Raw genomic sequence first — 18818 nt, forward strand, 5'->3', positions numbered from 1 at the left:
CATGTTATGCAAAATGTTTCCTTTGGTGTTGGAGCCTCGATACAACAGTTGAGGCAATACTTGTCCTATTTTAGGGAGCTACAAGTGTATGTTAGGAGTGTGGTAATAAAACACGCTCATTTTTGTTGTTTGTTATTTATTTTTTTTACTTTTACTTCCTGATACTTTCATTTCCTCCTTTGCCTTAGGCTTGATTAGTTTAAATCAAATACAGCAGTTCACGCTGTATTAACATGTTGGGTATGATATGTTGGGTGCCACAATCCAGTATATCAAGCTCAGCCGCCAAAGGACACCTTGTGCATAAAACAGCTTGGCGAATGTCTTTGACAGAACAGCAAGAAATGATCCCAGTGAATGAGAACGACTTGCTCTGTCAACGGTTATAAATCTGTGGGTCGGGCCCTCCTGGTGAGGCAGAATGCATGGATAACTATGGAGTAAAACTAAGCTGAATGAATATGATTCATGCAGTGAAAACCAATGGGAAGGAGTTTGCTGTGCTGACCTTTATTTCACCAAAGTTCAACTTATTCTTTATTGTTAATGACTGATAAAAACCTTTCAGGTGGGTGGGGGTTAAAAGTGACACATGAATCTGTCTCCTGCAGTTCCCTGATTGTAGTGAATTCCCAGGAATTTATAGCAAATTGACCATTATGTTTTTTGAATTTTCAGCTTTGGGTTTCTTGGGTCTTACTGAACTGTATAAAAACTTTTGACTATTAATCAAAAAAGTGAGATTCGGATATGGATTTTACTCGTACACTTTTAAATATCAGATGATTCAGATATATATAGCGTAAAAATGTTAAAAAATAAACACAGGCATGTTACCTTAACAGTGGTGTAAAGCATGTCTCTTCTTTCTCTCAGTAGTGATGTGGTTCGTTTCCAGGCTTCTTCTATGGCCTGAAGCTCTGACTGCAGTCGACTGTGACACTCTGAGTCCTTCATTGTTTCACACAGATGTTTTCCAGCCTTCAGTGTCTGGGTGTACACAGCGGAGTGCTGATCCAGAGACTCTGTGATACACTTTGAAAAAATGTGGGGAGAAATAGTCTTTAGGGTGAGCATTTTTAGGTGATTACAGCTTTAAATTTGGCATATAAGATCAGTATTGCTCAACTACGAGGTTTAGTAAAACGTTAAAAACCTAAAACTTTAAGTTAATATGACTAATCTCCCTTTCAAAGCCCTCTTCTCATGCATCTCTGGGACTTCAGCTGCTTTAGATTAAAGTCCCTTTCTGTCCCCTTTTCCTTCGTTCTTTAACCTCTGGCTCTCTTCCACAGCATGTCTTTTGTGATGTCTTCTTCCCCTCACCCCCAACTGGTCACAGCAGATGGCCGCCCCTCCCTGAGCCTAGTTTTGCTGGAGGTTTCTTCCTGTTAAAAGATCATTTTTTCTTCCCACTGTTGCCAAAGTGTTTGCTCATAGGGGGTCATTTGATTGTTGGGGTTTTCTCTGTATCATTGTAGGGTCTTTACTTTACAATATAAAGCGCCTTGAGGCAGCTATATAAAATAACACTGAGGTTAACTGAATTGAATTGTCTCTGCTGATTCTGGTTTCGGACACATAGACAAATGAGCTAAGTCTGGTGAGTACGGCTGGTTCGTCAGCAAAGATTGTGTTGGTTTAGGCAAACAACTTTTGCATGCTGCCACACATTGGTATGGATTACCATTCAGACATGTCTTTTACTGATGTACTCCCGGAGCCATAGGAGGGATTTCTAGTGCACAATCTCATGAAAAATGAAACAAACAATGAGCGTGCTCCTGGTAACGCTCCTGCCCTGATGCAGTGTCTGTGGGTTTGAGAACTGTGAAATCTTCATGAATGTAGCAAATCCCCCACATTTTTATGGGTGGATTACTTAAACTTTATGGTCAAACTTTATACAGAAAAAACAAATATTTGTTCGCTGCATTGTAAAATACATTTTTATATTGACCTGGTAATCATCCACACAGTTCTGCAGCTGATCCACTGCACAGAGAAAGTGTCCAGTTGGGGGCAGCAAAGAGTCAACGTCCCTCAACAACTTCCACAGATGTTTCAAACCGTCCTTGTAGATTCTCCATTGGTGCAGCTGTTCCTTTGTTAAGGTCCGGCTTTGACCAGCCAGAGCCACAGAGCTGAACCAGCCATTCTTCAAATTGACCACTTGTGCCATGAGCTCAGATCTGTACAAACCAACAAAATACAGTTACAATTTTTGTGTCTTTGGGTGCAAAACAATCAACTAAAACTAAAACCACATAAACAAATAAAATAAAATGGAGGTGAAAAAAAGGATTATGAGTGGACTGCATGGGTGTTACAGTGTGTCCACATACACACATAAAAACAAAAAGCATAAAATTTTACAACTAATGCAGCGTAAGGACATCTCTGTCACAGTTGATTCATCTGCAATCTATAAATTACCAACTGCAAAATAAGTGGGATCTCAAAAAAGTCTTCCAGCTGTGAGCAGCGGTTCCAGCAGCGAGGGAAAATTCCCTCTGGATTCTTTCAAAATTCTGAAACCGTTCCCAGCTTCTCAAAGAATTCAAAGATGGATTCAAGGACATCGAGGAAAAATAGAGCAGTTGTCTGCCATGCACACACACACAGTAATTTATTTTCAGCCAGTTTAAGACCTCATACCAACCACCTCTCATTAGTCAAATCACCACCCCCATTTGTCTTTTGCAATGGGTCCTTGCAGCTGTATTATTTTCCACACAAATCAAAAGGGTATGCACTCTACAAATATTTTCTTTTATGATTATACTTTGACCATTAAATGTCTCATATATATAAAGAAAATACTACTAATACAGTTGTTATTGTATTACACTAGCAACAACAAATAAGCATTTTATGTAAAATAATTATATGCAAAGTATTTACTTCTAAGCCTTTTCTTGACTTATCCATCATTTACCTTTTCTCTCCTGTTTCTTTTTCCATGGATTTGATTGCATCACAGAGAAGATGCTGCAGAAGCTGATGTCCAACAATTATGTCAGCCTGAAGTCTCTGTGGGAGCAGAAAAGAGGACACAATGCGATTCTTACATCACTCTTTATCTTTTTTAAATAAACATTGTTTATGATTAAACATAAAAAGTGTAATAAAACTGTAATTACATTTCTTTTAGCATTACAGCTTTTCTTCAAAATAACATGACATTTGCTCCAGCGCTGCAATGCTCTGAGTCTCAGCGATAAATTAAATTACTGGGCCGATGAGGTCATTAGTTTGGCTTCAAAGTGAATTATCAAATTTTTCAAATAGTTACTCATAGGAGGTATAAAGATGATTATCAACTTTGCTGATTAAAATGAGCTAATAGAGCAGTTTTTACATAGTTTTTACAACTAAAAGTTAAACAGTTAATGATTAAAACATATTCTACCTGATGGACAATCAGCATCTCTTGAAGGCTTGGATAACTCAGATTTTTTCTGCACACTGATCCCTGCTCCAGTTTCTCCTTGATCTGTGTCAGTCTTCCACTCTTTTCCTGAAAGCTCAGGGAACGCTGGCAGTCATCCTGCAGTTCTCTAGGAAAGAAATGCAACACACATCAACATGCAAAGCTTTCTTTTACTACAGCTCAGAAAAAGAACACTCAGTGCATCCATTGTCTCCAGAAAATGACACAAAAGAGTTATTGCTCAGAAGAATTTGGGAATAGACAACAACACTACAAAAAAAACACCCCCACTTTCAGTTATGAGGCTTTATGTATCAGGACACAATAGAAATAATCTGGTCCACTGCAGAAATTAAAATTAAGTAACTATAAGCTCAAATTAATATATAACATATAACATATATGACATACACCATATATTACTCATTTAACAAAAATGTAATGAATTGCTCCATTAGTGCTTCCCAACAGACACTAATAAAAGACAAAAGAGATTTTATTTAGCTAACCTGTACACTGGTAAGAACCTAATTATATTTACTGTGTTATAATATGTAAATCCTAAGAATAGAGGGTATACTTTCTATTTATGACATTTGTACACTGCTATGTGATACATAAATATCTGAATTTGCCTGAAAAACTGTTAAATGTCCAGACAGCTACACATGGATTACTATCTTTGCTTTCTCGTGAATTGAACTTCCTCACCTGTCTGATGAACGAGTCATGACTTCGACCCACTCCCTGATAAGTATGTGCAGTCTCTCTGACTCCAGTCTGTTAAGGTTCACGTGGCCACTCATGTCTCTGATGTCCAGCAATGATGGAAACAGACCACAGAGCTCCTGGAGTACCTGCTGCAAACCCAGGAAATATTTGAAACAATTTTAGTTTAAGAGCATCTGTTAAACAAGTGTATAGGGAAGCTGTCGACAACAGTGAGTCCGACGAACATTTACAGAGTCCGTGTTATCTGTGCCGGCCTTTAGTTTCTGCTGAAAGTCCTGCATCTGCTTCTCAAGCACCTCCAGTTGGGCTTGAAATAGTTTACGTTGTTCTAAATCCTCCTGCACACACAAAGAAATGTAACTGAGTATACACCAGTTTGAGTTTGAGAAAGAGTCCCTCTGCACTCAATGTGACGATAATAAATTGTCATTTAGTGGGAAGCTGGACTGAAAGAAAACTGCACAGGTAAAATATTTCACCTAACCTCCCTCACCTCAACACTCCTCTTTTTCCCTGCGATTGCCTCGTTCAGCAACAGGATGCCACGCGATAGCAGTCTGGTTTCTGATTCTATTAAATTTGCAGGTAGTGGTTCTAGCCGGCCAATAAGACTCTTAGATGATGCCAAGACAACTCCCATGATGCTTTGCAGCTCTTCAGCAGCACCCTGCAACATCTGGATAAAAAAACAAAAAACAAAACACAAAATTCAGATTTTTCATATTCATATACATCCGTGTAGTGTGTTTAATTTTAAGCAGCAGCTTTAACAGAAAAACCTTTTAACCTTTAAAATTGTTTTCATCTAATTTATTTGAGGCATTTTTTAAATAAAGCAGAACATCAGAGCTTCTTTTTCTAACAAAATACACTTTTCTGTGTATTTTGAAGAGGAAAAACCCCCAATATTAATAGCACCGCAAACGCCTTTTGTTAAAAAAAAGAAAAAGAAAAAGAAAGAATTTTCAAAACAACACGTAATACTGCATCTGGACTACGCACGAAGAGGGGACATCAGATGTATGAAAACAGAACAGGGCACCTTGGATATTTCAGCAAATGCATGCTGCCTGTTCAGTTCCAAGAATAGAGGATCAGTCATTGAGAAAAACATTTAATTAAATTGTGAATGTAATACATGTACTCTCTGAACCAATGCCAGGTACAGGATGAGTCAAAGAGGGAATTTGATGACTCTAAATACTGAGAATGGCAAATATGAAAAATAAGATCCACTAAATCCTAATAAGCTTATTTGCATGCTCAACCTTTAATAATCCCAGAAATAGTTTCAATTCAACCACTTAAATGTATTCATGCTTTCAGATATTTGATCTACTCAGTCTTAAGCTACTTTCAAACCTTATGAAACAAATCCAATAACTTGAAGTTTTCTATTATCACATAAATCACATTGTGGCTATCACAGTGGGTTTACTGCTAGAACTTCACACAAGCATACTGAAGCATTACATAAGAGTATGAGGCAGCTGATTTCTGCTAACAAGCTGTTCTGTATAGACAAAGTCTAGTAACAGCCCTAAACTCACCTTTAATGAGCAAACTATGGGTTGAGTGTTGTGTCCAGCTGAAAGTGATGACCTTGATAGCTCCTCCCACTCGTGCTGCAGGTGTTTCTGCTGAGCAGAGCAGCTACAAGAGAGACGAGTGTATTCCTGCCAGACTAAAAGCGTCTCTTCTGTCTTTATGTTTTCATCCTTTATCTCCTGCACCGTGTTCTGCCACCTGAGAAGGATGAAACGTGTGATTACTTTGTGGCTGTATAGCGCTAACATGCACAAAGTAAGACCATAGTTGCCTGATTTAGTTGACGATGTGTGCAACTGTAACATCTTTTGTTGTTAATTTAAATATTGCTGCGTGCACTGCAACCGCAGGCCTCTGACCGTTTTCGTTCTCCTTCCACTTCATCACGTAGTGCCTGTGCCGCTCCATGATGGAGAGACCCTACAAGACTCTGACAGGATTTGTCCACAGCTGCCCAAAGTGCTTCTCCTTTTCCAGCCTCCTCCTGGAGTTGCTGTGTGATGATGAAAAACACATTTCTTACTCTAAACTAAAGCTTAGAGACTGAAAAGTACTGACGGCTTGACATCTGTGAGTGCCTACGTCTTTTCTAAATCTGTCACAACTAGAATGAGGGGCTTTTAACTTCATACAGCTACAGCTGGTTGTTCAAAAACATTGTTTTTCTAAACTTTTGCTTTAACACTGGCAAATATTTAAGGCTTTCAAAACTGACATGTCAAACTAATTAATATGATAAATTTTAGAATGAAATACAACATGTGATTATTTTTCTTGTAGCTTTAAAGTCTTTGTATGCACACAGTTGGATATAAAGGTCACCAACGCAGCTTACCTGGAGGAAGTCCACGTATCCCTCTGCCTGCTTCAGCGAGAAGAGAGGAGCTTGTTGATGCTGAAAGGCACAGCGCACCCTGGTGGTGTGCAGAGTCACATCCCTCAGATCTCTGTGGAAACAGCTCCACTTTTCCACAACCTGCTGAAGCGCAGGTCTCAGAGCTTTCATCTAGAAAGGCCGCCAGAAACAAGACCATTTATAAAGATCATTTATACTGTAGCTCAGTTCATCTGACATTTGGGATGATTTTTTTGAGTACTCCATGCATTCTGTGCAGTTTTTGAGCAACTTCTAAGACATATGACTACACTAAGCACCATGTTTGGCATATGGTGCTGATCAGGGTGAGTTTATCAGAGCTTTGTTTGCTACATCTGGAAAAAGGGACAGAAAAAAGAATAAACCAAGTGAAAGAGTGAACGGACTTAAAGCCAAAACAATAAACTTGAAAACACTTTGCAGAGGGAAAATGCAAAACTGAGTGATGAGTCTCTGTGGGTCTATCACGATAAGTGACCCCTTTGTGTATGGAAGTGCTACTCAAGCATGAAACAATAACTTTACATGTTGTCCAAGGTGTTTCTGGTCGAAATACTCATCATCTGCTCAGGACAGGATTTACAGCTTATAAAGCTTGTGTTTTAATATGCTGTAATCTAGCACTGAACTATGAGTCTGATTATAGTAAGACTGACTTTTACCTGTTGACTAAGATCCCTGCAAGCATGACTGACGCCCTCTGCCTCATTAGAAAAGGCAGCATCACATGGGCGCTCCTGTTCCCTTTTATCGTACACTTGTGTGGTTTTTAACTCTTGTAGAGCTGCAGCCACCTCCTTCACTCTACCCTCAAGAGCCTGAAAAAAAACCACATTCTCAGATCAGACCAGAGTAGAGGGGATGATACTCTACAAAAGGCCCTCATCTCTTTGCTCCGTGTTACTTTACCTCCCACTCCAGCAGAGCCTTATGAGCCAGAGTTTGGCTGGTGGGCTGTTTCCACTGATTCAGCTGCTTCTTCTGCTGCTCTATCCAGCCGTGGAGACACTGCAAACGCCTCTCCCTTTCTGCACAAGTGCGATGGATCTGCTCAGCGCCACAAATCTGATGAGAGAAAGCCAAACAGTGGATGAATCATGACATGCATAAAAGTCATGAAAAGTTATATCTTTATAGCCGAGTTGGTGTTAAAAAATATATTTTCTTTTCCTGTTGCTGTAAAGTAAAATAGATTTATGGCCTCTTTGGGGTTCCAGTGCCGATATAAATCACTGATGCAGCACACTATGAACTTCATTTTCACACATATTTTTTACATAATAGCCTTTTATCAATGTCCATTTAAAAAATCTGTTTGCATCAATGAAAGTATAATAGATGGATAAACACAGAGGTTGCAGTTGCATCAGATTAGTAGTAATCTGCCCATTTTATTAATTGCTGAGATAGAGACCTGACTCTCCAGCTCTCTCTGAAAGTGCAGCCACTGCAGCCTGGAAGCGCCGAGTTCCTCTGCGAACGTTGTACGTTCAGAGCGGACTGCCTGGATGTCTGCCATCTGAGGCCTGGGCTGACACAGGAAATGAAGGAGGAGTTGCCCATTGCTCACAGCAGCTTTGAATGCCTAAAAAACAACATAAAAAATGAATAAAACTATGCAAACCGAACCGAAAACCATGCTAGATTCTCCCCTGCTTGAATACAACAAATGTGATTTGATGTAGATGCCTCTGTTCTGCCACTTTTTTTTTTACTTACATTTTTAATATCTTTCAGTCTTTGAAGAATTAAATCAGTACTGTTTTAGTGGTTTAAATTATAGTGCTTTTACTGCAGGATGTGATTCATAGATGTCACTGACATAACAGCAGAAAAAATAAGAGCCATATCGAGGAGAGAGCAGTGAAATGCACCCTTTCAAGGAAAAAGCAACGTATAAATTTCAGATGCTTGCTTGTTGAGTGTCAAGCAAATTGATGGATGGGTTGCCCTCAATTTAAAGTAAAGACTGGCACTGAAATAACCTTTCAAATATAACCAATTGAAATAGATGCAGAGGAAAAAGTGAAAACAGAGGCGGTTTAAGTACCTGGAAATTCTGCAGGATTTCAGTGACCTGAGCTGCACTGCTGGCTTTGAGGACTTTTTCTTTCTCCTGGTTCATGCAGCTCTTCATCTGTTTGAGCCAGTCCTCCAGATCAGAGAGCAGCTCCATCGATGGCTGTGCTGCCAGGAGACACTAAAAGGGGAAAAGATAATAAAGAAAGCAGGGAGGTTAACTTTACATGACATATATTCCTAACTTTAGTTAGTTTTTAGATTACTTCATATGATTTATCTAACAATGTAATTATATTTTTAAACATCTGCTCCATTACTATCTGACCTTTGTGCACATCCGCATTATTAAATCTTTTTTTATCTTCTCTGTGATTGCCAAATTTTTAAACATCAGAATGATTATAAAGCCAAATATCTGGTTCCACTCTCTGGTGATAAATGCTCAGGAGAAAATGAATCGTGGCTGTCTTCTAGATTCATGGTCCTCCCTATCCTCGCTCACCCTCATTTGGATTTCAACAGGGTTTAAGGTTGCACTCCCCTAACTGGAGAGGAGTTTTCAGTGCCCAATTATTTTTGAAAACCAGCAGTACCCAGTACAATAAATTGGAAACTGGGCCACTATAGAAACCACTAGAAAGGGGCTATTCATCTAACAGTTAGGGTCATTTTAAAACATTCTGCACCTGTTGCAGCTGGTCTTGGGTCTTTGACATGTCAGAGGTCAGCTGGTTCCAGCTGTTCTCCAGTTGGCTAAGCTGAGTTCTCAGTCCAGGGCAGTCAGCCTCCCTCAGCTGGAGGAGCTGAGCAGCATCCTTGGATGCCGACATCTTCAGTACAGACATACGTTCCACCTCCATGGAGAAGTCCTGGGGACATGTTGAGGTTAACTAATATTAGAAAACAGATCAATATTGTCCTGCAGCCAGTTTAGACCCATATGTCCATCCATTACAAATTTGTGTTAATTTATTTGGACTTTTTGTAGGTGGTGATTGCCCTTTCTAAGTAAAGCTGGTGACAGGTTTAAATATTATGTCATGTAAGGAAGCAAATTTGTATTAATTTCTTCATGATCATGTCACAGAATGCAATAAAGATGGTATCTGATGAATGATGGTGGATCCTGTACACTTTCAGCTTATATCAACCTTGTATAGCAAAGATTGTAGCGTTCTGTAACATTTTACAAATGCATGCTACGAAGTGCTTGAAAAAGACTTAAACCACAAGAACGATGAGGAATCATTTCATTTAAAAGTAAACTAGTAAGAAAAAGATAGATGTTAGGATGTTAGGGGTAGACTGCAGCGATTCTTTGACTGGGCTGTTATGTTTCTTTTTTAGTCAAAGGCTATTTGATGAGAACACAGAAAAGCCTTACCAGCAGCTTGATGAGATTGCTTTGAACACACTCCTGACTCAGGTCAGAGAGATCTACCAGACCTGACAAAGTCTTCAGGTGTTTGTTGGCACCAGCCAGCCATTCCCTGACCAAGTCAAAGTTGGTGTGGAATCTGTGGGGAGGATGAAAAAGCACATAGCTCAACCAGCGGGGCAGAACATGACTGTACCTTCATACAGAGTGAGGTAAGGACTTGGGCTTGGGTCCACTAGTGATAAATAGGGCTTGTAGATGAGTGTTTTTTTTCTGATGTCTGGACTGTAGAATACATTCAACGAGAATATGGAACTTTCACTTATGGAACTTTCTGTACAACAGATTATTGAATTGTTGCCGTAGGAATTCATGTAGTAATTCTTCCCACATGTCTGTTTTTCATTTGGCACGTTTTGTGTGGTCCGTGCTTCACTTTTTACTGACTAAGATCCCAGGCAACATTTCTGGGCATAATTTAAAAAAAAACCTAACAACATGAATCCACAAAATGTTCTATTCAGTCTGTGGTAAGAACATAAGTCACTCAGATATTCATCTTTTTAGAGTTTCACACCCTGCATGGATTTCAGGATGCTCCCATACAGCATACTACAAAGTTTATATATTCCAGATCATTTTTGGCAGGTTGCTAGTTAAAGTGCTTTTAATATTTTTATTAAAAATCGCCATGGCAACTTTTGTAAATCCACTGACAAACAATTGACTAACAGTAATTAGTGGTTAACTTCACAATCAAATGATGGAACAGTGACTCACTGTGGAAAGGCCAAAGAAACACACACAATACCTCTAATCTAAACATTTTACACAAGGCCATCAGGTTATACCAGTCCTATAAACTTCATTGTACTTTAGCTTACACACAAATCAATAGAAGACTAAAGACAGCTGGTTGGGAGGCACTTTTTCACATAGTAAGACTGAAAGGTTGTGAAAGAACATCTTGTTCTTTCTAAAAGTTCTTTTTAACAACCTTTTTAAAAAGCTCATGCTGGGTAGAAAGAGGACGTTTGGCAGATATTTGAACAATGAACAAATGAAGAAAAAAAATCAGTAACATTTTTCATTCTGTGCAGGCAACAATTTAAACTTTAGCCGGTAGATAATAAAGATCGCAGTGAGCCTGGATCACCTGATTTGGGTGTCCTGGATGTCTCTGCAGCGCTGAATCTCTTTCTCTGTTCGCCTGTAGGCACTCCTCCATCGCAGCTCCAGAGCGCCGCCTGCCTGATGGGTTGAGGCAGCAAGCAGGGCCTCTGCCTGCAGCACCTTACCCTGATCCAGAATCACTCCTAAAGTGGCTTTGTTGTCATCCAGCTGGACCAATGTTTGCTGAGTGCCAAGGAGACTTATCAGTGCCTATGCTTAGAATATCTGGAAACTCGATCTAATGCTCAAAGAGACACTTTAAAAGTCTGACGTGCAAAAATGATACGTGAAAGAGGTGGAGGACAGAAAATCAACAAGTTAATAGCAGATGCAAAAAAAGCTAAAGGGGGGAAAGAAAAAACTTAGAAGAATGCAGGAAAAAAGATCATCCCTCATTCTCAGTGCCAACAAAGCAAAATACCGCCTAAGCCTTCACTATGGTTGCAGCTCTCTTTATTTCTCAGTTCACTCTTCATTACTGTCACTGTTAGCTTCTATTTTCCAATTTTTCCACCAGTATTTTAGCACCATTCTTTCCTTTATCCCAGATTGACTCAAGTACCTTGGCTCCTCACTCTGTGTCACATACACACATTACTCATTACGATGTGACTGCGGCGAAGAAAAGAGCTCTCACAAATCCTAAAGAAGCTCATTATTCTGTTTACGTTTAATTTATTTGGGGATGTATTTTAATCACAGTGATTTCGAGTCATGATGCACAGAGGCAGCTGACGGTACAAAGCTATCACTTTAGTCATTAGTCTGTGGTGAAATATGCAGTACTAACTGAGATATAAAATCCTAAATAGATCGATGGTTGCTGTCAGCTTTTAGTTTAAATTAATTCTGAGTGTAAACTGGAGAGTCCTGTCCTCTTGCTGCCTTACCTAATCATGAAACAATATAACTCGACATAATGTTCAGCTAACCATCTTTGTAGTTTATTGAGGGGCTTTCTGGAAAATACAGGAGACTAGAGCCCAGGATTCTTATTAAAAGAAGCACTTTCTTCTCTTTCTGTCTTTAAAACATTATAAAAAAGAAACCTTTTATGTTAATATGAACTGATTTCTGTACGAATAATGAAAATAAACCTGTCAAACTAAAATGACAAAACTAGCTCCTACTGACACACTTGAGAGGACCTGTGTTTAAATGATGTTTAACAGATTAAGCTAAGGAGAAAGAAAAAAGTAACAAAACAACTCTGACTTAGAGAAGTGAGAACAAATTATGTGAAGTGTGACAGGATGTACCTGGCAGGCATCTAGTCTGTGCTGCACTAACTCCTCCTCATCATCATCTCCCTCTGGCTCCCATCTGCTGATGAAGGCTTCAGACTCATCCAGCACTCTCCCCAATCGACCACAATTATCCTCCCAACGGGTCCACTCCTAGAGCAGAGCCAAATATAAACCCATACACCTACTTTGAAATTGAATCTATGAATGCATGTTTTTCCAGGAAAAATGAAACAAAAGTGCACATTTGTGAATGTATAAATTCATATGGCCTTCAGCAAATATGGGCTACATACCTGAAGTCTCCTTTGAGAAGCCACTTCCTGTTCCAGAGCCTGTTGCTGCAGTGATTTGGCCCTGGCTTCCAGGTGTACCCGTTCATCCTCTTGACACTTGAGTGCTTCTGGCTCATGTTGGGATAGATACTGAACAAAAGCCATCTGGGACCTGAGGACCTGCAGGAGATTCTATATCACCAAGAGACGAGCAAAGCGATGATCAATTAAATAAATGTGGCAACAAACTGGATGTGATTGAGGTCTAAATACTCGGGTGTCTAATGATTAATTAGTGGAGGTTGTGCTTGCAACATGAGACTCTTTAAAAACCAGGAGTTTGCTTCATATTCTTGAAGTACTGTACCAAACTTAAATCTGCTCTTTGTCTGTGTTTTGAAGAACTTCCTGAAAGTGAGATACCTTGTGTCTGCAGAGAACAGCTTGAAGTTTGCTGCAGCTGTGAACCTGGCTCATCTTTCTCTCTCTTATGCATTCTTCACCCAGTTCCAGGAGCCGAGTTATCCCCTGAAGCAAGGACCTAGAACTGTGTTGCATCTTGGCCTTTTCCCCTGGACTTTCCCTCAGATGTCTGCCCAGCACACACTGCAGAGATACAGATGAGCAGCAGAATTTAAGGAGAATACCATTAACTTTTAAAATACAGATCCTACATCAGTAGCAACTACTAAGGCAGTGAAATGTAATCAGTTAACTATGGCATCCATATAAACCCAGTAAGCATTAATATGTCTGAATAACTGCTGTTATATTAATAGCATTTTAATTAGGCCTTCTCTAGTATTGTAACAGTAGTGCTATTAATCATGCAAAGCAAAGCTGTGCTGCAGTGGTTACCTCCAAACTGGGACCATCCTTTAGATTTGGAAAGACTTGACTCTGTCCAAGTTCAAACTGGTCCAGAAGACACAGCTGATTGGTGGAGATTTTCTATTGAAAGACACAAATAATATGTTAGCTTAAGTGCTGGAAGAAGTACTGAGGTTGTTCACCAACTCAAAATGACTGCATCACATACTTTACATGCAAACAGCTTGACGCTCAAAGCTTGCTGTTAGTAATGAATGCTTGGTGTGTAAAATCTAAGCCTGTATGGTGGAAATTAATCAAATTACAAGCATAAAGCACCACAAAATAGAAACTACCTCAAAAACTGTATGATGATTATAGTACTTAGAGTAGGAGTGATTTTACTGACATTTAAAAATACTTGAAAATATTCTGAATATTCAGTTACAGTGTTGAGCTTACTAAAACACGTCAAAGCCCTGCAGTTTTAGTGACACACAGTTTCTGCACAACCACAGACATGTAAAACATGTACTATTCACAGAGTCTGTTGTTTCTGAGCGTTACTGTAGAATTTGGGCTTCGCTGCAAGAAAAAATTGCATATTTGATCTAGTCCTGGGAAAGGATGGGAAAGGGTCGACAATGAGCTCTAATTTATTTCAAACCTTGCAAGGGTCCTTAAGGCCTGGATCTTCAATAAGCTGATTGTGGGAGGAGGTCAAGACCAGCTGGGCCGTATGAAGACAATCCTGAAGGCAGGTCAAACAGCTGTAAGCATCTGGTTCTTCCTTTGAAATTTGAGGCCTGGTCTCTGACGCTACTTTACTCATCAGTTCAGAGAGGGTCCCCAGCTCAGCTGATATACACTGCACACAAAAACACAAAAAGGGGACAAACTGAAAGGAAAAATTCAACCCTGACATTCAATTTTACAGAGAGACAAAAAAAGATATAATCATAATGGATAGATTCATTGGCCACTTGGTACATCTATTCAAATGCTCAGGAAAGCAATTATCAGATCAGCCAATAACATAACAATGGTTCAGTGCACTTAGCCATGTAGGCAATCAGAACTGGGAAGAATGTGGCATGGTTGTGGTGGCAGACAGGCTGATTTAAAAATTTCAGAAACTGCTAATCTACTGGGTTTTCCCCACACAACCATCTTTAGGGTTTAACATTCAGGAAAAAAGAAAATATCCAGTGAACAGCAGTTCTGTGGATGAAAATACCTTGTTGATGCCAGACATCAGAGGAGAATGGCTAGACTGCTTTAATAGATAGGAATAGGAAAGCAACAGTAGCTCACATAACCACTTGTTACACCCAAGGTATGCAGATTTTGCTGCTGACCATGTCCATCCCTTTATGACTGCAATATACCGATCTATGATGGTAGATACCAGCGGGATAACGCGCCATGCCGCAAAGCTCAAATCATCTCAGACTAGTTTCTTGAACATGACTATGAGTTCGCTACCCTCAAATGTCACAGTCATCAGCTCTGAATCCGTGTGGGTTCATACATTGTGGATGTGAAGTACGTGTGCAGCAGCTATGTGAGCAGATATGTGAAGAATAAAGGCAGCTCTGATGGCAAAAGGGAACTAACTAACCAGGAAAGTGTACCTAATAAAGTGGCAATGAGAAACATTATTCTCAGTCACCTCGTGCTGCAGCAGCCTCAGCTGAGGTTCATCTTCACCCGTGCCACCACAAGTCAACAGAAGGTCAGTCAAAGAGTCGAGGCAGAGGAGGACCTGCCGTATAGCCTCGTAAAACTCCTCCTTCACACCTGGATGCGAACCATCGGTGGAGCTCACCTGGGAAATGTAAAGCACAATCATCAATTTAACTTACCACAGTTTTTTAAAGGTCAGATTCTCTGAATATTTTGGCTCATTCTTCTTAATTTGGTGATGTTTACCGTTTACTACTATGTTATTCCTACATCACAACCTGTTGATACTAATGTATAAACAGAGTTAGTAGATCTTATATTCCGTACTGAGATGAAAAACTGGACAAATTGAGTCTAGCATGTTACCTGATTTGATTTTGACTTGAATGACATGAAAAACTTTAAATACATTTATATGAAAAGAACTGTCCTTAAAAATGGTGTTTTATGATTATAAAGACAAAGCTGCAAGGAAATAGCCCGTGAAGCCTTTTGGTACTCGCTTATTTTGTAGCCCTATTAAAAAAAAAATCCATCTTTGTGCCTTGATGTGCTTGAAGTACTTTTCAGAAATACATCTGATTATTTCATTGAGCCTCAGTCATCCATGTTAGTCAGTTATTTGTGAGAGAGTGTACTACCTGTGTATCTAGATCAATATACTTTCAGCAGGAACGCACTTAAAAGGTCTCTTTCTATTATACATACTATTTTTCTTAGCATAGTGATGGCCTCCTGTGTGTGCTGAAGAGCTGCACAAGTAGATCCAATTGACCTCGACGCCTCATCTGGAACCTAAACACAAAGAGAAAACTGAACTTAAGATTTAACAGCGGGTGAAGGAAAAAGAAAGAATGCTACAAGGGTGTAACTGAGCAGGGGCAGGAGTTAGGTCCCCTGCTTGATCCTTTCATATTCATTAATATCAGATCCATGATTTTGCTTCCAGCAAAACAAAATCGGGTATTTTAGTAGGAGAGGGAACACTCATAATGATATTCTTTTGCTTGTCGTGGTTCCTTTTTCATTGTGGAAGACAAGCAGCTTCACAGATACGAAAACAAGATGAGCTTCGGCACAGAGGACAGGATGAAAGGATTGGCGAACCTTGTAACCTGGTTGCCCTGGTAACAGATGTAATGGCTATGTTGGTGACATCCACATTTTAGAAATAACTTTACTTCTATCACCTCACACCTCATGTACATCATGCAGTCTGACTGAATACTACAGATTCAAGCACGGCATGATTATTTTCCTGTTTTCTTACCTTTTGTCTGTTCTCTGCATCTTCTCTGTTCTGGCTCTGATGGTCCTCCTTAACTTTTTTTAAAGTGGTTATTTTTTCAGAAATCTGGGAATGAAGGTGACTCCACCTTTGGCGCTTGGGGTTAACATTTTCATGTCCAGGCAAACTAGGGACCACAAAAATTTTATGAGCCTATGATATGCTGTGTAAAGAGGAGGTCCAAAACTAAAATACTACGACTGGAACTTTTACCTGATTGGCTCAACAGAAAACTGCTGGGGTTGCTGGGATCCTCCCAACAAACATCTGGCGCTGACTTCAGTTTGCTCCCTCAGTCTATCAAAAACATCCTGTTCAAACAAACAAAAAAAGTTATTCATCTGGTACTTTAAATACTAATTCTGCAAACTTGGTTATCACTCCCCTCCCTGCCAAAAGGGAGAAAGTATGTAATCGGCCCCCTTTGTTTGTTTGCCTGTCTATTTGTAAGCAGTCTAGTGTCCACAGTTTGCAAGAGATCCTTTCAAATGTTGTGTGTTGGTCAAAGTCGCACCAAATGTAAAAGTAAAAACTTTTTATTATCCACAATTTTTTATAGAAGGTCTCGAAACTTCACAACAATGGATCTTGGGGGACATGAGTTAGCGCCCAATGTCAAAGTTGACTTTGAGTTATTACTCCAATTAAGATATATATATATATATTTATATATTTATATGTATATATTAAAATTAAATGTCCATGAAACCATTTACTAAGGCTTAAATAACTTTGATTGACATCTCTTTGAATTTTCAGACAATTACCAGATCTGAATTGGGAGCTGTGGACAGCGACAGATTCTCCTCCTCTATCAGCTCATCTGATGCTCTTCCAGCAGCAAATGGAGTTATCGGTCTTGAAGGAATCAGCCTTGTATCTTCCGCTCCAGCTGCTGCCTGAGGGGTGTTTGTGCGAGGGTCAGCATCAAAGGCTTCGTGTTTCGGTAAATCACGCTGGTCCACAGCAGCAGCTTTAAGCTGGCCTTCTGCTGCAGGGACGGCTGCAGTATTTAGTGACTGAGCGGTCACAGATTCAGGACTAAGTGCTTCATCAAAATCAGCTTTAGCCTCAGGTGTTATTATTCCAGCCTCAGCTTGTTTGGCTTCAAAGTTGATATCTAACTCAGGCTTTTCTGCACATTCAGAAGAAGACTGATGAAGCAGGTCCTGAAAGACAAATGGAAGATGATACTAGAAATAACTACAACTTATGGTAGGTATATTAAGATTAGTTTAAAAAAAAATTCTTATGAAAATGTTTATAAACAGAGCATATTATTGAAAGAAAAAGCATTACTCTTAAATATATATCCAAAATGAAACTGATTATTTACCTTCATATGTGATGGTGGCTTATGTTCTGCCATATCCTCCCTTTGCACTTCTGAAAGCTTGAGCGTGTCCTCAGGGTCCTAACATATTGGTTGTATGAATATACAAATGCGAACCAAATCCTTGCACAAACACATATAAATTACGCATGCTATTCTCATCCTGAGTGTGTATGAAAGGAAAGGTTTCTGAGGAGCAGCTGCTTCTGACAGCGACAGAGTGGGGTTATCAGCAAACACAATGACCTGCCTCACACAGCTCATTAAGAGCATGCAAAAATCTCCTGATTTCTTCCACAGCACAGGAAAAAGATAAAAGTATTAGAGCTAGAAATTGTGAATAGAATTACATCGAGGGGTCATTCCATGTCAGTTCACCAAATACCTACCACCTGATCATCTCAGATTCACCTGAACAAATTTCAGGGAAAAGATATACTTTTTAATAGGAATTCTGCAAAATTTCAGGTCCCTGCTGTCATTATTTATTTTGTCAAAATGAAGCAATTCAAAGAGAGATGGTGGGAGTGTTTTTAGATGTTTTTTAGCATCATCTCTGAGGGTCCATCTTAAAATTCCATTATGTAGAAAACTACTTGAGCTACATCCTTCAATTTATTTAGGCTAAAAGAATCTGGCAGTATGGCTCGCAGGAGTGAAGCTCAGGTTTACATGTAGAAGGATGGATGCCTGAAATCACTATTTAGATGAATGATCTCTGACAACAGATGTGGAGACCTGTGGAAACCACACTTTAATATACAAGACATATAATATCCTTTAAAAGAGTCCAAATCAAAGCCAATGTTTTTACAGATAAAGAGCTGTTGTTCACAGTTCAGTAACACAAATATCTAATCAGATATTCACATGGCAGAAACTTAATGAATATGGGCATGTAAAAGTGATTAAGATGACCTCAAACCAGGCATAAGAATATGGGAGTAAGTAGCTACACCCTTCATGGTCAATATTCATATAGCCATAGCATCTTTTAAAATTTTGAACCTAGCTCAAGT

General features: G+C 39.4%; 1 protein-coding gene across 1 annotated transcript in view; it reads right to left on the reverse strand.

Annotated features, from left to right (window-relative positions):
• The window catches only part of LOC116311661 (nesprin-2-like), an 87274-nt gene that overhangs the window by 20972 nt on the left and 47484 nt on the right, over positions 1-18818 (reverse strand). Inside the window, exons 69-96 of the mRNA XM_039598719.1 lie at positions 17803-17880; positions 17234-17635; positions 16680-16777; positions 16449-16593; positions 15887-15973; positions 15165-15320; positions 14160-14360; positions 13541-13633; positions 13106-13288; positions 12704-12874; positions 12423-12560; positions 11147-11346; positions 9997-10129; positions 9299-9481; positions 8641-8790; positions 8005-8175; positions 7500-7655; positions 7253-7408; positions 6549-6719; positions 6073-6206; positions 5716-5911; positions 4659-4841; positions 4396-4503; positions 4145-4293; positions 3413-3560; positions 2939-3033; positions 1961-2192; positions 838-1035 (exon numbers count right to left, since the gene is read on the reverse strand). Of these exons, the coding sequence (XP_039454653.1) occupies positions 838-1035; positions 1961-2192; positions 2939-3033; positions 3413-3560; positions 4145-4293; positions 4396-4503; positions 4659-4841; positions 5716-5911; positions 6073-6206; positions 6549-6719; positions 7253-7408; positions 7500-7655; positions 8005-8175; positions 8641-8790; positions 9299-9481; positions 9997-10129; positions 11147-11346; positions 12423-12560; positions 12704-12874; positions 13106-13288; positions 13541-13633; positions 14160-14360; positions 15165-15320; positions 15887-15973; positions 16449-16593; positions 16680-16777; positions 17234-17635; positions 17803-17880 (4515 nt within the window). The remainder of the gene's footprint in view (positions 1-837; positions 1036-1960; positions 2193-2938; positions 3034-3412; positions 3561-4144; positions 4294-4395; positions 4504-4658; positions 4842-5715; positions 5912-6072; positions 6207-6548; positions 6720-7252; positions 7409-7499; positions 7656-8004; positions 8176-8640; positions 8791-9298; positions 9482-9996; positions 10130-11146; positions 11347-12422; positions 12561-12703; positions 12875-13105; positions 13289-13540; positions 13634-14159; positions 14361-15164; positions 15321-15886; positions 15974-16448; positions 16594-16679; positions 16778-17233; positions 17636-17802; positions 17881-18818) is intronic.

This window comes from Oreochromis aureus, linkage group 15 (genome assembly GCF_013358895.1).
Source record: "Oreochromis aureus strain Israel breed Guangdong linkage group 15, ZZ_aureus, whole genome shotgun sequence".
NCBI lineage: Eukaryota > Metazoa > Chordata > Actinopteri > Cichliformes > Cichlidae > Oreochromis > Oreochromis aureus.